The sequence below is a fragment of the Staurois parvus genome, unplaced genomic scaffold (assembly GCF_062004578.1).
Source record: "Staurois parvus isolate SC_StPar_1 unplaced genomic scaffold, SC_StPar_1.0 ptg000747l, whole genome shotgun sequence".
NCBI lineage: Eukaryota > Metazoa > Chordata > Amphibia > Anura > Ranidae > Staurois > Staurois parvus.
Window position 1 is genome coordinate 1,129,240 of NW_028318543.1, and position 27,242 is coordinate 1,156,481.

Here is a 27,242-nt window from a genome sequence, read left to right on the forward strand (position 1 = left end):
ATTTGCCTTATAATAGATAAATATAAAAATTTATTTATGTACAAAAATTATATATATATTAACACAAAACGCAAAAGACTGGTGATAAATGAATATTGGTACACACAATCAAGAATATATCCTACCAATGTAAGACACAATAATAAAGTTTCTAACTAATTACATCAATCACAATTTTTAAATGATCTGATTATTTATTAAATTTATTAATAATTAATAATTTCGAATATCTCAAAGGTTATATTCTCGCAAGCCGTGGCCATAGGATTGCAAGAAGCAAGCCCTTGATATATGATACTCTGGTTATTAATATTCAATAAATTATGAAATATGAAAAAATTTATAATATGGCAATAAACAATTTTTAACAGTAAAATAGGATTTCTCTACATATATCTAACTACCCAATATTGTTGTGATACACTAAGATAATTTTATGGTTCCACACAACAGAGAAAATAGGTTAATACAAAATCAAATAAACATCTCACCACACCCGGAATTCAGACTAGGCAACTCTCCCGTGGATTTAGCTGGCAGTGGAACGCCTTTGGACTGATATATAGGGCAAGTGAAAGATTCTCAGTAGGGGAGAATGTAGGAAGTTATAAGATTAGAGGTTTAGGAATTTAGTTAAAGTTTTAGGAAGTTTTAAAAGATGGAAGAGTAGTTGTTCAGCAGAGATCTTCTTCTTGATCAGGTCTTTCCATGAGGTTTTTATGAGGGTTTTTTTTTTCTTAAAGCACAAGGGCTTTTATATCCACTAGTCCATTGTTCTAAGATACCTTCCCACCAGGCTTCCTGATTGGCTAGTTGAGAAATGTGTGTACATAAGCTATTTCTCACCTGCCCGCCAGGTGGCGGTCATGTATCACAGAACAATGTGAGTATTTGAGATGACTCATACCTTGGGTGGAATCTTCAGGTAATTTCAGGAATTAAATATACGGCTCTTTCCAGATATAGCAGTGATCATACCTATACTATTCTAAATAGGGACCATGGAATATAGGTGTATATTCAGTTATTCCTTCTTGAAGTACCATCCTGTTTGTTTCCTGATAAGACATGTAACTAATGCTATTCTATAATACATCTTACTTCCCATCGTCTCAATACTCAAATTAGTGATATATAGTTCCCATTGCTGAGTATTTAGTGGTGTTTAAAATCTATAACATCTTATTTATAATCTGTTTTTGTAGTATATTTTTGTAATTATATACAGTGAACTTTTAGACTTAAATGTCCTGAATTTCACCTTTTTGTTTCAGAATCAACATTTTCTCTGTGTAGGAAAAAAAAACTCTCTGTTTGCCGGGCCCTTGTATTGGACTCATGGTAAACAACTGTTAATGCTTTCACCCTTGGTGAACAATAGTATATGGTAATAGTTTCAGAGGTCTGTTGGTTCATCACACTCTACAAGGTTTGGGTAAGCTCTCAGACAATCAGTTTGGTTCCTCTATTGTCATGTCCAGACCTTGTATATGTTTACCTGCTTATTGAAGTCTGAATAATGGTGTTTGATCACCTGTAGAACTTCAAAATAGTATTGTCTCTAGGAGGAAAGAAAAACAATCCCTTCACCCATTACATTTCTCTAGCCAGATGGTCATTCGACTTTCTGTATGTGCATTCTTCTCAACCTCCATATACAAATAGTCCTTGTTGACAGTTCAAACAGTCTTATTGTCTTGGAAAAGTTTTACTCCCCCCATTCTCTTCATTTCTTTAACTAGAATCCTTGATGGTTCAACCAAGACAAAATTAACTCTTAGCATCCGGCTATGCTGAGCTGTTTGCCATATAATATTATGTCTTGATAAAAGTCATATTTTTGAGATATGATTCAAAAGCCCACAACACTAGGCATATCTTGGCACAGCATTTGTGATCCAGTCCCTCTCCACAGACTTCTGTGCATGAAGAAGAAACATTACTTTTGGCTAGAGCATGACTTTGTTGCTCCCCGCCATAATTTGAGACAGGGCTTAAGGTAGGTAGCTGCTGTGGGTTGTCTGGAAGTGGAGTAGGATGCATGGCTGTAACATGTCTGTCGCTACCGCATTCTGTGCACTTGATGACAACTTTACAGTCTTTAGCAAAGTGGTTATAAGAAGCACAGCACTTGTAGCATATTCCAAGTTTCTGGAGAATCTCCCTGCGCTCTTGCAAAGGCTTTGCCCTAAGCCCACGACATTTCTTAAGAGGGTGAGGCTTCTTGTGAATAGGACACTGACGATTAGGGTCTTTATCTCTGGCATCCACAATGCCTTGGCCAGTAGGTGAGGTTGTGGAGGGTGAGATGTCTGTCCTTTTAACATATATTGCTCTAGTACAGTCTCTATGTTTAGCTGCTGTATTATCATACCTTGATGATGATGAGGATGAAGCAGGCAAGTTTGGTTCACTGAAGCTGAAGCTGGGATCATTTCTCGTCCAGGCTTGATCACTAATGAACCTGCAAAAGTATGAGAATGGAGGAAAGGATACGTTATAGTCTCTTTTGTACCTTGAGCCCTGTTGTGCCCATTTCTCTTGCAGGCTGTATGGCAGTTTAGACACCACTGGGTTGACACCATGAGCGGTGTCCAGAAAGCTTAGTCCAGATAGACGTGGGTCTGTCTTTGCCAACTCTAGCTCCATGAGGAGGTCACTTAGATCTTGGAGCTTGCGATAGTCTTTGTTTCCTATTTTTGGGAAGTTTTGCAGTCTCTTGAATAGAGCGCTCTCTATGGCTTCAGAGCTACCATAGGCTTGCTCAAGCCTTGCCCATGCAGCAACAAGACCTGCATCTGGGTGGTCAACATGTACTGTTCTCAGTCTTTTAACACGATCTGCAGATTCTGGTCCCAGCCACTTTTTGAGCAAATCAAGTTCTTCCTTAGTAGTAAGGTTGAGATCAGCAATAGCAGCCTTGAAGGTTGATCTCCAGGCCCTGTAGCTTTCTGGACAGTCGTCAAACCTTGAGAGGCTGGTGTTAATGAGCTCACAGCGAATCATACATCTGGCAAAGTCATTCAAGTCTGATCTCTCACTCTTTGGTGCCAAAGTAACTTGTGGAACCCCTTGGGTGTGAAAGTTCTCTGGTGATGTAGGGTGAGGTTTACCAGGGTTGCATGAGCATGATGTTGCATGAGCGTTTAACTGTGGTGTAGTCTCTAAGGCTTGTGCTGGCTGTGGCTTGAGCTGCGACTTGTCACTGGAAGTCACCTTGTTGTTGGCAGGAGCTGATGTGGTTTGCTGCATAGATGTACTTGTGTTGTAGATTTGAAGAGGCTTAGGCATATGGAGCTGAGAGGTCTCTGTGTTGAGAGTCAGAACAGTGTTGTTAGTAGGAGGTACAGGAGATGACTCTGTATCTTCGCAATTGTTATGCTTTAATACGTATTCACTGGTGCGTTCGACTGGATCTTCCAGTTCTGCGGGGATAAGGCAGTCTGAATTAGTACTTTGTCCCATTGCTTGTTCAAGGACTTTCAGCCTTGCTAGGGAAGCTGCTTCCTCCCCTTCCATCTGCAGAATCTTTATTTGGGAATCTGCCTCTGCTTGTTGAGAAGCCATTTGTGCTTGGAGAGCTTTGCTTTTAGCTTTCATCTCTGCTTGTTGAGCTATCTTGCGTGCTTCTACCTCTGCTTCCTTTCTGGTAAAAGAGCATTGAGCCTTTTTTGATTCAGCATCAGCGTGGGCCTCTAATAGCTTATCGCTTAACGTCGAACTTCTGGAGCGAGAGGATCTAGAAGAAAGTGCAGTGCGCTTGGCTGAGGTGGATCTGTGAGATCTGGCCTCCTGCAGTTGAGTAATGCGGAGTTCTGCTTTAAACTTAGCATTTTGCACTGCAAGATCTCTTTGTTGGTTTAGTGCATCAGTCCTGGTCAGTTCTGCTGAAGAATCCTCTATATTAGAGTCCTGCAAGAAAGCTGAGTATTTTACAGACAGCCGCTGGTAGCGTTCATACGCAGCAGATAGGCGATTTATAGACTCTCTTAATTCAGCTGGTTGATCATTGAAGTGTGACAAAACTGACATGCATTGTGAAGTTCGGTCCCAGAGGTCTGACAGATTACTGGAGAACTCATCTCTAGTGGCTTCATAGTTTTCCCTGAGTTTCTGTGTCGGTTTTATTGTACGTTTGGGTTTTACACTCTGTTCGGGAATGTCTGCAGAATCTGCTCCCTGTACGTCTGCTGGTTCAGAGGAATGATGTATCTGCGTTGGTTCGGCCATAAAGGAGTGTTCAGAGCCTTGTCTAGACATTTTTTACTGTTCTGCAAAAATTGGTACTGTCTCTTTAAGAAGACGAACAGCAGCTTAGACAGGTGGGGTAACACAGTTCAATGCAGAGAAACAGTTTTCAACATTCACATGAAGTGCAGTAAGCTTGTGCGACCCTGTGCTTTGCAAGATGGCGGATGGCACTGAGCTTGATTGCAGATTAGGCACACACATATACACAGCAGGCTGGAGGGATTCTATGCATCTTTTGATTATTCTGACTCAGATTGTTGTGATAGCGATTTATCCCTTGTGAGACCTCTATGCCTAGCCTGTATAAGCAGATATAATCACTGTGGACAATCCTTATCGGATAGCTTGAACTCACCAATACTGTGTTCATCCAGAAGTTGCTTTATTCTGTACATGTGACAACAGGATACAGCAGAATGAATGGTTTCCAGTATTATGCGGTCAAAAGATGATACTTTCTGTAGCGTACTATGCAGAATACATGTGTCCCTGTTACATGTGGACTGTTAGCTGCCTCCATGACACAGGAAGTGCTGAACTCAAGAAGAAGGGAGGAGCTTCATATACAAAGCAATTGTGTCATAGATCTCAGGGAGGCAATATAAAACAAATGCATTACCAAATAAGACCACTGGACGGCAGCATAACTAACTATAGAAATGTCCATAGGAAATGGTACAAAAAATAAACTATATGAATTCTCATGTACATTAACATAAATATTAACTGTGTAACAGCATAAACGTGTTTCTCTAAATCTGATCGCTCCATGTGGTGAGACTTCCCTACAGGCTCCTGGTTGTGCCATCAGTGTCTTGGAGGAGTGGGAGGTACAGACTGTTGAACAGCTGGCCTTCTGGTGAGTGCATAGTGGTGCAGGATCCTGCACAGGAGAGGACAACCTTTTGAGATTGGCAATATTTGGAGTCATTTCACCGTTATTCTTATTGGAATGTTATTGCACCTGGTAGTTTAATGATCACTATTTGTATGTTAATATTGATTTATAATATATTATTTATTGATTTATTCTGGTTGATTTTATATATATATATATATATATATATATATACAGTTGCAAGAAAAAGTATGTGAACCCCTTGGGATTACGTGGATTTTTGCATGAATTGGGCCTAAAATGTGCTCTGAACGTCATCTAAGTCACAACAATAGAAGAACACAATCTGCTGAACATAATACTACACAAACATTAGATGTTGCCATGGTTTAATTGAACATAACATGTAAACATTCACAGTGCAGGGAGGAAAAAGTATGTGAGTCCCCAGCTTAATGACTTCTCCCAGAGCTAATTGGAGCCAGGAGTGAGCCAACCTTGACTCCAGTCAGTGTGATGATATTGGATGTGTTGCTGACAGCCCCACTGCCCTTAAAAAACACACATCTGTTTTGGGTTTACTGGTTTCAAGAAGCACTGTCTGATGTGAACCATGCCTTGCAGAAAAGAGCTCTCAGAAGACCTACGATCAAGAATTGTTGACTTGCATGAAGCTGGAAAGGGTTACAAAAGCATCTCCAAAAGCCTTGATGTTCATGTGTCCACGGTAAGACAGACTGTCTACAAATGGAGAAAGTTTAGCACTGTTGCTACTCTCCCTAGGCGTGGTCGTCCTGTAAAAATGACTGTAATAGCACAGAGCAGAATGAAGAATCCCAGAGTGTCAGCTAAAGACCTACAGAAATCTCTGGCACATGCTAACATTTTTGTTGACACATCTACAATAAGGAAAACATTAAACAAGAATGGAGTACATGGGAAGACACCACGGAGGAAGCCATTGCTGTCCAAAAAGAATATTGCAGCACGTTTGAAGTTTGCAAAAGAGCACCTGGATGTTCCACAGCACTACTGGCAGAATATACTGTGGACAGATGAAACCAAGATTGAGTTGTTTGGGAAGAACACACAACACTATGTGTGGAGAAAAAAAGGCACAGCACACCAACATCAAAACCTCATCCCCACTGTAAAACATGGCGGAGGGAGCATCATAGTTTGGGGCTGCTTTGCTGCCTCAGGGCCTGGACGCATTGTTGTCATTGATGGGAAAATGAATTCCAGAGTTTATCAAGACATTTTGCAGGAAAACGTACGACCATCTGTCCGCCAACTGAAGCTCCGCAGAGGATGGGTGATGCAACAGGACAATGACCCAAAGCATACAAGTAATTCAACAAAACAATGGCTGCAACAGTACAGAATACACCTTCTGGAGTGGCCCAGTCAGAGTCCTGACCTCAACCCGATTGAAATGCTGTGGCATGACCTTAAGAGAGCGATTCACACCAGACATCCCAAGAATATTGCTACACTGAAACAGTTTTGTGAAGAGGAGTGGTCCAAAATTACTCCAGATCGTTGTGCAAGTCTGATCTGCAACTACAGGAAACGTTTGGTTGAGGTTATTGCTGCCAAAGGAGGGTCAACCAGTTATTAAGTCCAAAGGTTCACATACTTTTTCCTCCCTGCATTGTGAATGTTTACATGTTATGTGCAATGAAACCATGGCAACATCTAATGTTTGTGTAGTATTACGTTCAGCAGACTGTGTTCTTCTATTGTTGTGACTTAGATGACGTTCAGAGCACATTTTATGCCCAGTTCATGCAAAACTCCACGTAATCCCAAGGGGTTCACATACTTTTTCTTGCAACTGTATATACATACACACACACACTATATTGCCAAAAATATTGGACCAACCCTCCAAATCATGGGATTCAGGTGTTCCAACCCCCTCCATGGACACAGGTGTATACAATCAAGCCCCTAGGCATGCAGACTGCTTCTACAAACATTGGTGAAAGAATGGGTCGCTCTCAGGAGCTCAGTGACTCCAAGCGTGGTCCCGTGATAGGTGGCCACTTGGGCAATAAGTCCATCCGTGACATTTCCTGGCTACTAAATATTCCACGCTCAACTGTTAGTGGGATTATAACAAAGTGGAAGCCACTGGGAACAACAGCCACTCAGCCACCAAGTGGTAGGCCACGTCACATGACAGAGGGGGGTCCGCGCATGCTGAAGCGCACAGTGCGCAGAAGTCGCCAACTATCTGCAGAGTCAATAGCTAAAGATCTCCAAGCTTGGTGTGGCCTTCAGCTGAGCCCAACAACAGTGCATAGAGAGCTTCATGGAATGGGTTTCCATGGCTGAGCAGCTGCATCCAAGCCTTCCATCACCAAGTGCAATACAAAGAGTCAGATGCTGTGGTGTAAAGCACGTCGCCACTGGGCTCTAGAGCAGAGGAGACTGTCACAATCGCCTAGATCGCCGCCACCAACATGCGACAATCTCATGACCATGACCACCAATACGTCACGATCGTGGCGACAGACCCCAGACCTTCTCACCAAACTCATGACCAAAGGACTGGCCGATCCAGACCGCAATGTGACGTGCGTAACAATGCCACACTCAGCTGAGCCCTGCACAACGATTGTCTAGCTAATGGAACGCAATCGACGCACTGGCAGCCTGAATTCGCTTGTTACTGGGTCGGGTTAATTACGCAACTAACCCTTCACACTGCCACTACCCCTTTTGTACAGAGAAAGGGGAAACTCTCTTTATCAAATATACACAGTAATGGTTGAAAAGTCGCCTGTCCAATACGGTCACCGCAGGCCAATTGGGCAGAGGATTAAACAAACACTACTTCCCTACTCACCGCTGTCTCCTCCTGCACTGAACTGGACGACCCTCCCATCCACACCCAAAGATGTTGAAGGCCCCACCCAGCACACCTGTCACCAATCCGGTAACTTGCCCATATTCTAACTCCCACCTTTTTTCTTTAACCCTTTCCCTTTCTTTCCTCCCCCCCTTAACCTAGTCATATCTGCCCTGCGCCATTCTTCTTTTTCTTCCTTTTCGCTAAGGGCATCTCTTGAAAATTAGTAATTGAAATATGAATAGGCGTTACAAGTAATGCTATGGTGTTAAAGCTTCTATGCGATGTAAGTGGTTGGGTTTACATCAATATGTTTGAGTTCTTTGAACTGCAGTGCTGGGGGACATTTTTACGTGTGCACAGATTTTTTACAACCAAAAATCATTTTATGGACCAATATCTATCTGCAACAAATGACTGATAGCTAACTCTTCAATGGCCAACACCTTATCTTTTGTTTTTATATTAATTGAGGTCTTTTCCCTTCTATGACATGTACAGCAGGACAACCTACTACCTCAAGGGCATACTGGCCACCTCCGGCCAATGGTACATCCTTCACACCCACTAATCCAAAGATGTGATGATATGATGACACTTTAGTTGTAGCCTTGCCTTCCCTGCCTTGGTTTGCTTGATCAGGGCAAGAACAGCCGTACAAGGAAAAAATAAAGATAATGTAAAAAAAAAGAAAAGGTTATTAAAAAAAAAAAAAACTTTAGAAAATGAAAAAAAATTAAAAAACAAAACAGTGGTGGCGGGTGTGAAATGACTGGGTCTGGACCAGCGTTTTGCTCTCACTACTATCGAAGGTGAAGTTTCTGCCTTTTGCGGGGTCTCTGGTGAAGATCTGGTCTCTGTACTGTAGACTCTGTTCCTCAGTCCTTTTAAGGGCTCCCACTCTCTCCAATGTGCAGACAGCACAGAGGGTCCACTATTCACGTCATCCATGGTAATCTGGTTCTTTCTGGCCTTTAGAAATGTTTTTTGTAACCCATTAGAGAGTCCCCTCTCTCTACTCTCCCCTAGGTGGCATTCCTTGTAGCCATCACTTCTGCTAGGCAAGGATCATTTTTTTTTATTGCATTGCTTCCCTTTCTTCTGGCTTTTGATTCAGGAGGGGGGTATTTGTGTGTTTGCATTTCATTCCTGGTATATTGTTTAGTATTTTGTGTTGATAGGGCCTCATTTAAAAGAAAAGTACAGCCAAGGGTAGTTTGTCCTTTCCTAGGGATCACAGGAATGCAGTTTGTTCTGCACTCCTGTTACTTTTGTAGCTCCCTCAAGTTAGATAGGATTTTTTTGTGTGTGCTAGTCAGAGGCTTGCTAGATGCCTAGGATGAGTCAGCCTGGGAGTAAGGCAGGGAGGTTACCTCAGGTCAAGCTGGCAGGCTCTACTGGCTGGAAGGCTCTACTGGTCAGGGCTTCTGAAGCCCTCCCACCCTTTAGAAACTGATGAAAGTTTCTAGAAGACAGAACCTGGCAAATCCTCAGGCAGGAGACCTGGCATGGCGACTAGGGCAGCCCTTAAATGTGAAAGAGCCAGAACAACAGGGGAGTCAGTTGGAAGATGGAGTGAAGGAAGGTGCAGTACCCAACTAGTTCTCACTGAGGCTACTTTACTGTGGATCTTGGAATCCCTTCTCCAGGGATACTCTCAGGACAGCCGGGTGGATGAGGAGATTTTCATCTGGGGTCTGAGGAGGTTCACTAAAGGGGACCCAGTGCTCCTTACTAAGACTGTTGCTGTTTTTGTCCATTTTTGCAAAGACGTTATCCTCTGAAGTTGTACGGGTCCTTGGGCATCCCATATACGCCTAGACCCTATCCAAGTTGTTAACCCGTAATAAAAACAACAAAACCAAGCTCAAGGACTGTTGTACTGACTTTAGAAGAAAGGGTGGAAAATGTGTGTTGCCTGGCTGTACAGAGCTTAGGGGGATCCCAAAATATCCACAGGCCCTCAAGAAGGTAGACCACACCCATTTTCAGCTGACAGTCCGCTGCCTTCACTCAGCTGGTCCATTTGGTCGGGATCCACCAAGGAGCCTGGACCAGTAACTGGCTTAGCCTCTCAGCAAGGTCTGGAGTTGTCCCTCCAGCATTGTATGGCGAAGCCAAATACTCCTTTGTGGCAGCAGTTAACAAAAAAAAGTATACATGGAGAAACATTCTTTTATTAAGTCCTATAGAGAAAATATTCTTTAAAATGAAGTCAGCTTAAAATGTGAACTTACTGAGCTCCCATCATCTTTACCTAATATTAAAAATGATTTTAGAATGCCCAAAGCAAATTGTATTTATTGATATAGCAGGATACATTTACATACAATGTAATGATTGTGACCCTGACACTATATAAATCACATCACAATCAGCTTACAGAAGAACGTTTAATATCTATCTTCATGGAAGGTGGTGAGTGAAATCTTCCCTCTCTTGAAGAGTGATTGGCTCTGGTATCTGACACTTTAGGAAGTTTTGGATTCTCCCCCCCCCCCCCTCTGGTCACTGTGGTTCCTCCTCACTAAGTGATTACATTGTTCTATAGTGATGTAATGTTCGATGGGAGGAACGACTACACCCAGCAGGGGACAAGGTTTCCAACAAATCCAAAGTGTCTGATACCAACGGTGTCCAGAGCAAAAATTAAATGCACCATCCACCAGAGAAATAAGTATGAAATGTTTATATATAACAGTGTTCATTCTCAATACACTAGCAAAATACTAAAATGAACACTAATAGAGATAATGCCATAACTACAGGTAACCCAGTGTTGCTCCTCACATATTAGCGGATAACTGTCTTTGTATTCAGGTCAGGTCTGAACAGAATTATGTAACATTTTGGGAAAAATATACAGCCAAGAAGTCCAGAACTTGATGCTATTATAGCAAAGACCTCCACAGCCACCATGTATTTCCCTCTGGTGCTCAGATAGGCCGGGATCATGGCAATCCAGACACTGCAGAACACCAGCATGCTGAAGGTGATGTACTTGGCCTCATTAAAACTGTCCGGTAATGTCCTGGCCATAAAAGCGATAATGAAGCTCACAGCTGCCAGAAGCCCCATATATCCCAGGACAGAGTAGAAGCCAATAACTGAACCCTCATTACACTGAATGATGATCTTCCCCTGATAAGAGTGAGTGTCTCGATCCTGGAAGGGGGGAGAAATAGACAACCAAGTGACACAGATTATGACTTGGACCAGTGAGAAGACACAGATGATACAATTGGGCAGTTTGGTTCCCATCCATTTCCTCCAGGGACTCCCAGGTTTGGTGGCTTTAAAAGCAATACACACCATGATACTTTTGGCAAGTAGAGAAGAGACGGCAACTGAGAAGATGACACCAAAAGAGGTGACACGCAGCATGCAGGTCACATCTACTGGATGGCCGAGGAACAAGAAGACACAGAGGAAGCTCAGCATGATGGAGACCAGGAGAAGATAGCTCAGGTTCCGGTTATTGGCTTTAACAATGGGGGTGTCCCGGTAATGTATAAATATCCCCAATATTAAACCAGTCAGAAGGCAACAGAGGATGGAGACGGCTGAAAATACTGCAACAATGGTGTCATCAGTGTAGGAGAGAAATTCCACCACTCTTGGAACACACCGATCCTTCTTCTCATTTGGCCATTCATCATCAGGACATTTCATGCAGTTTTCACTGTCTGCAGGAAGAACAATACAAACACAATGAGCATCGGGGTCAGAGCTTCTGAGGAAATGAACTGTCTTGTGTTGTCTCACAGCTAGCAATGGGATTTCCATCAGTTAATTGTGGGAGATAGATAGATAGATAGATAGATAGATAGATAGATAGATAATAGATAGATAGATAGATAGATAGATAGATAGATAGATAATAGATAGATAGATAGATAGATAGATAGATAGATAGATAGATAGATAATAGATAGATAGATAGATAGATAGATAGATAGATAGATAGATAATAGATAGCTAGATAGATAGATAGATAGATAGATAGATAGATAATAGATAGATAGATAGATAGATAGATAGATAATAGATAGATAGATAGATAGATAGATAGATAGATAGATAGATAGATAATAGATAGATAGATAGATAGATAGATAGATAGATAGATAGATAATAGATAGATAGATAGATAGATAGATAGATAGATAGATAGATAGATAGATAATAGATAGATAATAGATAGTAGATAGATAGATAGATAGATAGATAGATAGATAGATAGATAGATAGATAGATAGATAAATAGATAATAGATAGATAGATAGATAGATAGATAGATAGATAATAGATATCACACAGTTGAACTCCTATGTGTAGAGGCTGCACATTATGTACATTAGTATGTGCTTAAAAAAACACGAAAAGAAAAAAAAAAGATATGTAAAATAAATAGGCAAAAAGTGATAATGGGGAATTTCAATTTAATTGTCTGAAAACCCTAAAAATCTCTTTTTTCCTACTGTTTGGCCTGTTAAATATACCATTGTAAACATTTTGTTTTAATAATGAATGCAAATTAAAAAATAATAGCTGTTGATTATGTCAGAAATTCAGAGTTGTCCTGTTATTATTATACAGGATTTATATAGAGCCAACAGATTGCACAGATCTTTACATTATAAAGGGAGACAATACAGTTACAATGCAATACAAACTAGAGTATTAAGAGGGCCCGGCACATAAGAGCTCACAATCTAATAGGGTGGGGCAAGTGGTACAAAGGGTTATAACTGTGGGGGTAGAGCTGATGGAAGTGATAAATGTGTAATTGGAGTCGTATAGTTACATAGTTACATAATTAGTCTGGCTGAAAAAAGACAAAAGTCCATCCAATTCAACCATAGAAAAAAAAAAAAAGAAAAAGTTATAATCCTACACCCACAGTTGATCCAGAGGAAGGCAAAAAAAACCCAGCAAAGTACGATCCAATTTGATCCTGTAGGGGAAAAAATTCCTTCCTGATCCCCCGAGAGGCAATCGGATATTCCCTGGATCAACTTCCCCTATAAATGTTATATACAGTTATATTCTGTGTATCCAAGAAAGAATCCAGGACTTTCCTACAGCAATCCACTGAGCTGGCCACAACCAACTCTGGAGGGAGTCTATTCCACATTCTCACAGCTCTTACTGTGAAGAAACCTTCCCATGTTTGGAGATGAAATTTATTTTCCTCCAGACGTAAAGAGCGCCCCCTTGTCCTCTGTGATGACCTCAAGGTGAATAAATACACCGAGTTCACTATATGAATCACTGGTATATTTATACATGGAGATCATACCCCCCTTATGTATTATACATGGATATCATATCCCCCTTATGTATTATACATGGAGATCATACCCCCCCCCCTTATGTATTATACAGGGAGATCATATCCCCCCTTATGTATTATACATGGAGATCATATCCCCCTTATGTATTATACATGGAGATCATATCCCCCCCTTATGTATTATACATGGAGATCATATCCCCCCTTATGTATTATACATGGAGATCATATCCTCCCCTTATGTATTATACATGGAGATCATATCCCCCCTTATGTATTATACATGGGGATCATATCTCCCCTTATGTATTATACATGGAGATCATATCCCCCCTTATGTATTATACATGGAGATCATATCCCCCCTTATGTATTATACATGGTGATCATATCCCCCCTTATGTATTATACATGGAGATCATATCCCCCCTTATGTATTATACATGGGGATCATATCCTCCCTTATGTATTATACATGGAGATCATATCCCCCCTTATGTATTATACATGGAGATCATATCCCCCCTTATGTATTATACATGGAGATCATATCCCCCTTATGTATTATACATGGAGATCATATCCCCCCTTATGTATTATACATGGAGATCATATCCCCCCTTATGTATTATACATGGAGATCATATCCCCCTTATGTATTATCCATGGTGATCATATCCCCCCTTATGTATTATACATGGAGATCATACCCCCCCTTATGTATTATCCATGGAGATCATATCCCCCCTTATGTATTATACATGGAGATCATATCCCCCCTTATGTATTATACATGGAGATCATATCCCCCTTATGTATTATACATGGAGATCATATCCCCCCTTATGTATTATACATGGAGATCATATCCCCCCTTATGTATTATACATGGAGATCATATCCCCCCTTATGTATTATACATGGTGATCATATCCCCCCTTATGTATTATACATGGAGATCATACCCCCCCTTATGTATTATACATGGTGATCATATCCCCCCTTATGTATTATACATGGAGATCATACCCCCCCCCCCTTATGTATTATCCATGGAGATCATATCCCCCCTTATGTATTATACATGGAGATCATATCCCCCTTATGTATTATACATGGAGATCATATCCCCCCTTATGTATTATACATGGAGATCATATCCCCCCTTATGTATTATACATGGAGATCATATCCCCCCTTATGTATTATACATGGAGATCATATCCCCCTTATGTATTATACATGGTGATCATATCCCCCCTTATGTATTATACATGGAGATCATATCCCCCTTATGTATTATACATGGAGATCATATCCCCCTTATGTATTATACATGGAGATCATATCCCCCCTTATGTATTATACATGGAGATCATATCCCCCTTATGTATTATACATGGAGATCATATCCCCCCTTATGTATTATACATGGAGATCATATCCCCCCCTTATGTATTATACATGGAGATCATATCCCCCCCTTATGTATTATACATGGAGATCATATCCCTCCCTTATGTATTATACATGGAGATCATATCCCCCCCTTATGTATTATACATGGAGATCATATCCCCTCTTATGTATTATACATGGAGATCATATCCCTCCCTTATGTATTATACATGGAGATCATATCCCCCCCTTATGTATTATACATGGAGATCATATCCCCCCTTATGTATTATACATGGTGATCATATCCCCCTAATGTATTATACATGGAGATCATATCCCCCCTTATGTATTATACATGGAGATCATATCCCCCTTATGTATTATACATGGAGATCATATCCCCCCTTATGTATTATACATGGAGATCATATCCCCCCTTATGTATTATACATGGTGATCTTATTCCCCCTTAATCTCCTCTTTTAAGTAGAGGATACATTCAGTTCCTCTAATCTTTCCTCGTAGCTGAGCTCCTCCATGTCTCGTATCAGTTTGGTTTCCCTTCGCTTTTTTTTCCTCCAGTTCCCCAATGTCCTTTTTGTGAATTGGAGCCCAAAACTGAACTGCATATTCTAGTTGAGGTGTTAATAATGGTAATAATACAAGAGAGGATTTTTCTCGCTTTAGAACCCGCAGCTTTCATGCCATTATTAAGCTTGTGATCTACCAGAACCCCTAAATCCTTCTCCATCATTGACCCCCCCAGATCCTTCTCCACCATTGACCCCCCAGTTGTACCCCCCTAGTATGTATGATGCATGCATATTCTTAGCCCCCAAGTGCAGAACATTACATTTATCACCATTAAACCTCATTGGCCCCATAGTCCCCCAATTACACAGAACATTGAGGTCGGCTTGTAAGTTGGAGACATCCTGTAAGGACGTTATTCCCCGGCACAGCTTGGTGTCATCTGCAAAGACTGAAATGGGATTTATAATCCCAAATCCTATATTGTTTATAAATATATTAAAAAGTAAGGGTCCCAACACTGACCCTTGGGGGACCCCACTAATAACACTGAACCTTGGGGAAACTCACTAATCATGCTGAACCTTGGGGTACCCCACTAATAACACTGAACCTTGGGATACCCCACTAATCACGCTGAACCTTGGGGTACCCCACTAATAACACTGAACCTTGGGATACCCCACTAATCACGCTGAACCTTGGGGTACATCACTGACACCCCTAGACCATTCAGATTATGAATCATTAACCACTACTCTGTGAATACGATCTTTTAGCCAGTTTTCTATCCGTTTACATTCTGATTTTTCCAGCCTGTAGACTTTCCTTACACATTAGCCGTGTGTGGGGAACTGTGTTCAAGTATACCACGTCCCCTGCCACCCCTCTGTCCGAGTATACCACGTCCACCGCCACCCCTCTGTCCAAGTATACCACGTCCACCGCCAACCCTCTGTCCAAGTATACTACGTCCACCCCCATCCCTCTGTCTGAGTATACCACATCCACCGCCACCCCTCTGTCCAAGTATACCACATCCCCTGCCACCCCTCTGTCCAAGTATACCACATCTACCGCCACCCCTCTGTCCAAGTATACCATGTCCACAGCCACCCCTCTGTCCAAGTATACTACGTTCACAGCCACCCCTCTGTCCGAGTATACCACATCTACCGCCACCCCTCTGTCCAAGTATACCACGTCCACAGCCACCCCTCTGTCCAAGTATACCACGTCCACCGCCAACCCTCTGTCCAAGTATAATACGTCCACCCCCACCCCTCTGTCTGAGTATACCATGTCCACCGCCCCCTCTGTCCGAGTATACCACGTTCACCCCCATCCCTCTGTCCGAGTATACCACGTCCACTGCCACCCCTCTGTCCAAGTATACCACGTCCACCGCCACCCCTCTGTCCAAGTATACCACGTCCACAGCCACCCCTCTGTCTGAGTATACCACGTCCACCGCCACCCCTCTGTCCAAGTATACCACGTCCACAGCCACTCCTCTTTACAAGGTTTTGCTCACCTCCTCATAAAAAGAAATCAGATTTGTTTGACAACTTCTGTCTTTCATGAATCCATCCTGTCTGTTGCTTACAATATTTGTTTCCAGCAAGAACTCCTCTATGTGGTCTTTTATTAAACTCTCCAGTATCTTCCCAACTATAGAAGTTACACTAACAGGTCTATAATTACTTGGGAAAGATTTTGACCCCTTTTTAAATATTGGCCCACATTGGCCTTACGCCAATCCAGTGGTACTATGCCAGTCATTGAAGAGTCCCTAAAAATGAGAAACAATTGCTGTGAAATGACAGAGCTCAATTCTTTAAGGCCCCGTGGGTGTATGCCATCCGGTCCAGGTGCTTTTTTCACCTTTTATTCTGTCTAAATATTTTTGGATCATTTAAATTGTGAGCCAATGTGAATCATCTGGAGCTGTGTCAGTACCACGCCCATTATGGACAGGAGCCCCCCCATGTTCCTTTGTATACACAGAGCTGAAGAAGGGATTTCATACATTGGCCTTCTCTTTGTCCCCAGTCACCCCCTCTAGATGATTCTGTAAAGGGCCTACATGCTCGGGCCGGACCTTTCTACTATTCATATATTTGAAATTTTTTTGGAGGTTTGTTCTGCAATGTTTTGCCTCCCTGAACAGATGAGTTTTCAGGGATCACCTAAAGGCATCTAGAGTAGGGGATAGCCAGACATATTGAGGTCAAGAATTCCAGAGGATGGGAGAGGAGGAGGCAAGGGATCTTGAGGGCAGGAGATCATGAGAGGAGCGGAGAGGATGGTTTGGGAGATATCTGTATACAAGACTGGTGATGTAGCTGGGGGTAGAGTTGTGAATAGCTTTGTATGTTGTTGTTGTTAGCATTTTGAATTTAATTCACTGGGCAATCGGAAGACAGTGGAGGGATTGGCAGAGAGGGGTGGCAAACATTGAGCAGTTGGTAAGGTAGTTGATCCTGGCAGCAGCATTCATGATAGACTGGAGAGGGAATAGCCTATGGAGAGATCGATATATGAGAAGGGAGTTGCAAAAGTCAAGGCAAGATATAATAAGGGAGTGAATGAGTAGCTTGGTGGTTTCATTAGTCATTTCATTAGTTAGAGGATCAAGTGCATCCACTGAAGATGAGAGTGAACTGTTCTAGACAGAGGTGGCCAGGTCAGGACAGGAAATGGGAGAGATTTTGTCATAGAGGTGGTCAGTAGCAGAATAGAAAAGAGAAGGGTGAAGGTTTCTACAAGTAATCATTTGCTGCTTGGGGGGATAGGTGGTTGAAAACAAGTATACTGTGAAACTGATGAGGTTGTGATCAGAGAAAGGACAGGAGGTGTTGGTGAAGTTGCCAGGAGTGCAGAGATGGGGTTATACAAGGCCAAGCGTATTACCATCAGAGTGAATGTCCATTGTGCTCTCATGAACACACTGTACACCCAGAAACATTAACAGCCCATATCTCAGTGATCACCAAAGAAAGGAAAGATCCCACTCGATGCGCCAACTAAAGGCCTATTTCTCTGCTCAAGCTTGATCCGAAACTATTCACTAAAATCTTAGCTACCCATCTGATTCCTTATCTTAAGAACATTATCCATTATGACCGGGTGGGCTTTATGCCAGACAGAGAGCCATGGGATGGTATGATCCGAAGACTTAATGTTATACATTCTGTCCTGCCAAGGACTACTCCAACTCTCCTTCGTTCTACTGATGTGAAAAGGCCTTTGACAGGGTGAATTTGTCCTTCATCAGGGCCACACTGGAAGACAAAGGCCTTAGTCCGACTATGAGAACGTGGACTGAGTCACAGCACAGGTGCTAATGGATTGCTCGTCTCCATTCCCTGTTACAAATGGTACAAGACATGGTTGTGCCTTTTCACCCCTCATTTTCCTTTTAATGTGTGAACCATTTCTACACTATGTTAGGAGTAAGCAGAACATTCATAATATTTTGACTGGGCATAAATGCCATAAGGTCTCTACTTATGCAGATGATTTGCTCTTTTTTAGCAGTTAACTGGATGTCACCATTCCCAACTTGATGGCTGAATTTAGACGTTATGGTGAATTATCTAATTTTCAAATAAATTATCAGAAGTCTGAGGCTCTCAGCTTGAACCTGTCGGAGGTCATGCTACAGAGACTCAAATCCTTTGCTTTTAGGTGGCCATTTTCCAGAGGATGGGAGAGGGTCTAGAGAAGTTCCGGAGGTGAGTGTGGGAGGAGGTAAATGGAGAGCAGGAGGTCTTGGGAGGAGAGGACAATATTTGCAGATGAGGTTGGTGATGTAGCTGGGGGCAATGTTGTGGATGGCCTTGCATGTTGTAGTTTGTATTTTGAATGTATATGTTGGGTTAGTTGAAGCCAGTGAAGAGATAGGCAGAGGGGCAGTAGTCATGGATTGGTTAGTAAGGTGCATTAGTCTGGCAGCAGCATTCATAGCATACTGAAGGGGGGATAGCCAGTGTAAGGGTAGGCCAGTGAGAAGGGAGTTGTAGTCAAGTTGGTAAATAATCAAGGAGTGAATAAGCTGTTGTGTGGTGTCTTTAGTCAGGGAGGGGCGAATTCTGGAAATGTTCCGGTATTTGAGGCAGCAAAATTTAGCCAGATATTGGATGTGGGGGATGAAGGAGAGATCAGAGTCTAGGATTACACCTAGCACCATTAAGATTACACCTGGCATGTGTGGAGGGACCATTGGTTGTGCCGTTGATCTCAATGGTAAAGTCATAGGGAGGGGATACAGAAGGAGGAACTATTACAAGCTCAGTTTTAGAAAGATTGAGTTTGAGGTATGGTGTGACATCCATACTGATACGTCACTTAGTAAATTTGTGATCTGTAAGGGGATTGAGGGGGTGAATTGAGAAGTTGAGAGATAGATCTGGGTGTCATCAGCATAGAGGTGGCATTGAAATCCACTGGAGGTTATCAACTTGCCTATGGAAGAGATATAGAGAGAGAAGAGGAGGAGCCCAAGGATGGAGCCTTGGGGGACCCCAACAGAAAGAGGAAGAGGAGCAGAGTAAATGGTATTGTATGTGACACTAAAAGTGCACTGAGATAGGTACCAGAATACCCAGGAAAGAGCAGAGTCATGGAGGCCAAGGGAGTGGAGTTTGTTGAGGACGAGTGGGTGGTCAACTGTGTCAAAGGCAGCAGAAAGGTCTAAGAGTATGAGTATGGAGTAATGGCCGTTGGTTTTAGCAGTTAAAAGGTCATTGGTGAGTTTTAATAGAGCATTTTCAGTGGAACATTGCGGGAGGAAGCAGAACTGTAGGGGATTGAGAAGGTTGTTGTCAATGAGGTAGCAACTCATACCACTGTGGATAAGGAATTCAAGAAGCTTGGAGGCAAATGGAAGCAGGGAGATGGGTCTTAGGTTATTCAAACAGGTGGGGTCCAGTGAGGATTTTTTAAGTATGGGGGTGGTCAGTACATGTTTGAGCGTGAAGGGAAATGTACTTGAAGAGAGGGAAAGGTTGAAGATGTGGGTTTGAGAGTTTAGGATGGAGCAGGAAGGTGGTCATAGTAATTGAGAGAGGACAGGTCCAGGGGAAAGGTGGTGAGGTGGACAGAGGAAAGTAGTTTGGCAACTTCCTCAGTGGTAACAGGGTTGAAGGAGGAGTATGGTGTTGGACTTGGTGTGTTGATTGGGAGAGAAAGCTGGATGCTGGCTATCTCATGACAAATTGTGTTGATTTTGTTATTGAAATGATTGGCAATATCCTGGGCAGTAAGCATGTTGGTGGCTGGAGGCAGTGTGGGGTGAAGTAAGGAATTAAATGTAGAAAAGAGTTGACAGGATTTGGATGAGAGGGTTTTGATGAGACTCGTGTAGTAGGTTTGTTTAACAGTATGGAGGTAGGAGCTGTATTTGAGAAGGAGGGATTTGTAGAGGGTGAAGTCTTTCAGGGATTTAGTTGTACTCCATACTTGCTCAAGAGCATGACTGCATCTCTTGAGACTTCTGGTGTCATCTGTTTGCCAGGGTTGTGACAGGTGAGGCCTGGTTCTGCGTGTAGTGAGAGGAGTGTGTCCAGGAAGGATGACAGAATGTTGTTGTAGTCAGAAGTGCCCAGGTCTGGGAAGGACAGGGGAGCGATTTTATCATAAAGGCAGTCAGTAGCAGGATGAAGAAGGGAAGGGTTGAGGTGGCCAAATTTCCTGCGGGTAACCGTTTGCAGGTTGGAGGCATGGGAGGTAGGAGACAGGGAAAGTGTGAAACTGAGAAGGTTGTGGTCAGAGAGAGGAAAAGGGATGTTGGAGAGGTTACAGGGAGTGCTTAAGTGGGAGAATGCGAGGTTGAGGGTTGCCATTGGAGAAAGTGGTGGCTTGTGTCCATTGTATTCGGTTAAAAGAGGACGTTAAGCTGAGTAGTTGAGAAGTGGCTGAGGTGTTAACATTGATTGGACTGCTAAAGTCACCAAGGATGATGGCGGGTACTTCAGAGGAAAGTAGGGTAGCCATGTGGACAAATCATTGAGAAAGTGTGACACAGGGCCAAGAGGCCGGTAAATGACTGCAATCCTCAGATAAACTGGAGAAAAAAGACAGTAAAATTTTTTAAAAATCTAATTTTGTCATAAATTTCAGCCAAAATGTATTCTGCTCCGTGTCTTTGGCGGTGATCAGTGATTTATAGCAGGACTGCAGAAGGCATTCTGATATTGGGGGGAATTGACTTAGTGTCTCTGACATCCCCAATGACACCAATACAGTGATCAATGCTAATAAAAAGCACCGACACTGTACTAATGGCACTGAGCAGGAAGGGGTTAACACGAGGGACGTTCAAAGGGTTAACTGTGTGCTGTGTGTTTCACTGTAAGCACACTGCTATGCAGAGCCATACAAAGCAGTGTGCAGGAGCTGACAGAGGAGAGATCCGTGTTGTCTATACACAGGTTTCTCCCCTGTTGGAGATACTCGGCGATCACCGGGTGGTGGCAAGTAATCACCCATCAGGACTTGGTGATTGACAGCTGAGGCTGCGAATGACGGCGCTTCCCGGAACTGCAAAATCACATATATATACATGATTTTGCGCACCCGTTCCAAGCTGTAGCAGTATTACATTGCTAAAGTCTGCTGAGTCCAACAATAACTAAGAAATACAAACTGTACCGGAAATGTTGGATATCTCTCCTTCTGGACACGGGGAACACTCATAGCAGCATTTATGTATGGAAGAGCCAAACTTTTTTCTGCTGCCGGGTACACAGGGATCTGAGCATCGAGATATTGTTACCTGAAATCAGATATTATTATTATTATTATTATTATTATTAAATGTAAATGTCCGTCATCCCTCAAGAGACTCTACAAACTAAGTGTTACAAATAGGAATGAGGTTCAGGTTTGCTTCTAATTTGGGTCAAATTCTGCAGATCTGAGATCCTCTTGGGGGGCAGTATTTTGCGGTTCTCATTCATCTGGGGCGTTCATCGATTGTTAGTCCTCATGTACACTGGGGGGGGGGGGACGTTTTGATAATGCTGATAACGTTAGCTGTGTAAAGTTACGTTAAAAACCGCAGTTTTTCAGCTTTTTTTAGAATTGTTGCATTAGAGTTTAGCGGCGTTTTTCTGCATTTGCGTTTCTTACAAAAAAAAAATGTTGGGAGTCAAAAACACAGTTTTGCGATGTTTTACTGCATTTTGGCACGTTTTTCAGTGTTACAGGGTTTTTACAGCTAAAAAACTCCTTTAGAAACCCGCTAATCCTGTTTTTTTTTCAGCGAAAAACCGTTGATTCCAGTCTGTGTGTACGGACACATAGGAGAACATGCTGGGGGGGTTTATTGGATGTAGAGAAAAACTTCAAAAGACAAAAACAGCCGCTGTAAAAACGTCCCGTATGCAGGAGGACTTATGGCATGCTGATGGGACCTCTATTTTAGGTTAAACTGCTTATTTAGTGCAAAGCTTCCCTTTAACCCCTTGACTCCGACGTCACACAAATACGTTGCTTCACAGAACTGGGCTGTTTTCCGTGGGGTCGCATATTTGTGTACCTGGCTTTCTGCTGGGAGCGCGCCGCATGGTGCGTTTCCAGCATAAAGAACTCGGTGTCACTGAGAGCCCTGGGGTCCCATTCTAGCAATTGGGACACGGGACTCCGGATTCCGGGTCACATGATCACTGTTATAGCTTCTGATTAGCTATCACAGTGATCAGTCACTGTACAGCCCAGCCCCCTTGTTTTTTTCTTTCTCTATGAATGGTGGCGAGAGATACATTGTATCATTATATACATTCCATTATACATCGTATCGTTATATACATTCCATTATAGATCGTATCGTTATATACATCCTATTATACATTGTATCATTATATACATCATATTATACATTGTATCATTATATACATCATATTATACATTGTATCGTTATATACATTCCATTATACATTGTATTGTTATATACATCCTATTATACATTGTATTATTATACACAACCTATTATACATTGTATCATTATATACATCCTATTATACATTGTATCATTATATACATCCTATTATACATTGTATCATTATATACATCCTATTATACATTGTATCATTATATACATCCTATTATACATTGTATCATTATATACATTCCATTATACATTGTATCATTATATACATCCTATTATACATTGTATCATTATATACATTCCATTATACATTGTATCATTATATACATTCTATTATACATTGTTTCATTATACACATCCTATTATACATTGTATCATTATATGCATTCCATTATACATTGTATCATTATATACATCCTATTATACATTGTATCATTATATACATTTCATTATACATTGTATCATTATACACAATTCATTATACATTGTATCATTATATACATCCTATTATACATTGTATCATTATATACATCCTATTATACATTGTATCATTATATGCATCACATTATACATTGTATCATTATATACATTCTATTATACATTGTATCATTATATACATTCTATTATACATTGTATCATTATATACATTCCATTATACATTGTATCATTATATGCATTCCATTATACATTGTATCATTATATACATTTTGATACATCATCTTAAACCAGTCTGCCCATTATCCTCTGATCTCTGATATCAACAAAGCATTTTCCTCCACACAACTGCCACTCACTGGATATTTTCTCTTTTTCAGACCATTCTCTGTAAACCCCAGAGATGGTTGTGCAGGAAAATCCCAGTATATCAGCAGTTTTTTAAATACTCAGACCAGAACGTCTGGCACCAACATGCATGCCATGTTCAAAATCACTTAAATCCCCTTTCTTCCCCATTCTGAAACTCGGTTTGAAGCAAGATGTCTTCACCATGTCTAGATGCCTAAATGCATTGAGTTGCTTTCATGTGATTGGCTGATTAGCAATTTGTGTTACCGAGCAATTGAACAGGTGGACCTAATAAAGTGGCCGGTGAGTGTAAATCACAACTGTTACACCCACTCATGTCACTGTATATAATCTGTCACCAACTTGAAGATACATTCTTGTTTGGTCACATTAGATCAGTCACCATTTATCCAGGAGACACCTCTAGGGGGTTCTAAATGTTCTTATGGAATTTATGTTCACCAGCAACATGGAAAACACAAAGAGCTGCCCAGTTATATTTATTTTCTATCCATTTATATTTCTTTTATACATTTCATGGAGTGCTAAGGACATGTTATAAGGACATCCTGAACTTCTTGAGGGCCCAATTGGATGTATTACTAATAATTTCCTGATTTTAATGCTGCTGTTTTCTGTAATAATTATATCCCGTGTCATACTGTATGTCAGAGATTTACAGACCTCATTACCTTCTATGACAACTTTATTTCCTGTTCAAAGATTTTATTGATTTTAACAGGAAGGAATAAATGGGACAGTGGAGGTATACAATTCTCATACAAAACATTGCATAGGTACAAAAGTAGGTATCAATAACAAATGAGACCTTATAGGAAAGGGAAGAGAAAGAGGGGAGGGATGAGGAGAGGGAGGTGACTCCACGGTTAGAAGCAATAGATGAAGAACGTGAGATTGGTGGGGGGTGGTACCGATGTAGCTTGAAGTATTTGTTACGGGTTGAGAAGTGAGTCATCCAAGTTAGGCAGAAGGAAATGCTCTACCCAGGGGTTCCAAACCTTCTTGAATTTAGGGATGGTATCTAAAATTGTGGCTTCTACTTTTGTATGAATCATAGCCTGGGTAACTTTATTTTTAACTACTGTGATGCATAGCGAGGGAGATTTCCAAGATTTGGCTATGACCTGCTTGGCTGCTGTAGTAACTTGTAGGATAAGCTTGAATTGTGAATTTGTGACGTCAGGGGGTCGTAGGCTGAGCAGCGCAGTTGATGGGTTCAGTTGGAGGATTTTTGCGCTTAGTGTAGAAAGCATACTAAAGACTTCCGCCCAGAAGACTTGGGTGGTTGGGCAGTCCCACCATAGTATATGGAAATGTGTGCCCAGGTCTACACAGCCTCTGAAGTAAGTTGAAGGGTAATTAGGGGTGTACTTCTCTATTCTTGCTGGGACTAGGTACCAACGAGTCAGGACCTTGTATTTGGTTTCCAAGGCCACGATATTTTGCGATGACGCTTTAGTATTGGACCAGATGTGGTCACAATTAGAAGAGTCGAATTGCTGGCCAAGGTCCGTTTCCCATTTGTGTATATATGAGGGTAGTGGTGTAGTGGTCGAGGTTGTGAAGAGGGAGTACAGATATGATATGAGGCCTCGCCTATGGCGGTCTTTGTGGCAAGCCCGTTCAAAAGGGGACATGGTGTTTACTGGACTCGCAGCTGTAGTGTATGGAGCGTAGAAATTTTTCAATTTACCGAAATATTTCAGAAGTTGAGAGTTCATGGGTTTCACATAATGAGGTAAAGGGTCTGAACTTGTTCCTGAGCACAAAGTGATGAGTCCGGATAAGGTTGGCTGAGGATCAGTGTTTAAATGTGGTGAGGACCAGGCCGGGGCGAAGGCTGGGTTTCTGAGATATGAGAGAAGGGGGTTATGTGGTGACTGTAGGAGATAGCGGGATTTCAATTTATCCCAAAGAAGCAAGAAGTGAGAAGTAATGGGGTTTGTAACCGAACGACGATCAATAGGTCTTAACCAGAGAAGGTTAGCAGTAGATAAGGGGTCACACTCTATAGATCCAAGGATAACCCATTGCGGGGTTTCGGAGGTAGTGTGATATTTTGGTAATTGTGCTATGTGTGCCATTCGGTAGTATTTACTGATATTTGGGAGACCGAGTCCGGCATTAAGTTTGGGGTGATAAAGAGTGGAGCAGGGAACACGTGTGCGAACCTTGCCTCAGACGTAGGAAAAAATGCGGTGTTGTAAAGTACGAAGGTAATGAGTGGGTACTGAGATTGGGAGAACACTGAAGAGGTATAGAATTTTGGGGAGGATTGACATCTTCACGACTGCTATTCTGCCTAGCCATGCCAGTGGGAGAGAGGACCATTTGGTCACAAGTGCCATTAGATGAGCTAACATAGGGGTGTAGTTGGCAGCGTAGAGATCCAAAATATTTGGAGTTAGTTTTATACCCAAGAAGAGAATAGAGCTTTGTGACCATGACAACAGAAGTATCTGTTTCAAGTGGGGAGTTAAGGGGGAGTGAAATATTGAGTGCTAATGACTTCTGGGGGTTAATTTGAAGGCTGGAGAGTGAGCCAAACTTATCAAGGAGCCGAAGGAGAGCAGAAGAGCATGTCAAGGGAGAGGTGAGGAAAAGTAAGATGTCATCCTGCGGATAGACACAGTTTATGGAAGGTGCCTCCTATCTCAAGTTCATGGACATCCGGGTTGGTCCTGATCAGAAGGGCCAGCGGTTCTATGGCTAGGGCAAAGAGTTGAGGGGACAGGGGGCAACCCTGTCTGGTGCCACATGAAATTGGGAATCGAGCAGACCGATGACCTAAGTATTTGATTCTGACCGAGGGTTTGCGGTAGAGAGAGAAGATCCAGGTTAAAAAATGAGGGCCAAAGCAGAATGTAGTGCAGGTATGGCCATGAGACTGTGTCAAATGCCTTCCGTATGTCCAGGGACAGGAAACAGGCAGGAATATTGTGGGATTTAGCTATGTGTGTCAGAAGAGTTGCGCGTCATATGTTGTCTCCGCCTTGTCGAGTTGGTATAAAGCCCACTTGGTCATTATGAATTAGGGATCCTATACACGTGTTGAGGCGTGTAGATAAGATTTTAGCTAGCGATTTTGATGTCTATGTTGAGGAGGGAAATTGGCCTATAATTGGACCATTGCGTGTCGTCTGAATTCGGCTTTGGGATCTTCAAGATGTTGGCTTGTACTGTATCTGGGTTAAAAGTTTAGCCTGATAATATGGCATTGAATGCGTTAGTAAGAACAGGCGTGAGTAGGTGGGCAAACTTTTTGTAGTATGTGGCAGAAAATCTGTTGGGTCCTGGACGTTTACAGGGCTTTAGGAATTTAATAGCATTTAGAGTTTCAGCTGTGGAGATAGGAAGTTCTAATGCTGTT

The 27,242-nt window shown here is 42.0% G+C and overlaps 1 protein-coding gene across 1 annotated transcript in view; it reads right to left on the bottom strand.

Annotated features, from left to right (window-relative positions):
* Positions 1–10,105: 10,105 nt before the first annotated feature.
* The window catches only part of LOC149445073 (vomeronasal type-2 receptor 26-like), an 87,503-nt gene continuing 70,366 nt past the window's right edge, over positions 10,106–27,242 (bottom strand). The window contains exons 2-3 of the mRNA XM_089654236.1: positions 21,829–21,952; positions 10,106–11,632 (exon numbers count right to left, since the gene is read on the bottom strand). Coding sequence (XP_089510362.1) covers positions 10,740–11,632; positions 21,829–21,952 — 1,017 coding nt within the window. The 3' untranslated portion in view covers positions 10,106–10,739. The remainder of the gene's footprint in view (positions 11,633–21,828; positions 21,953–27,242) is intronic.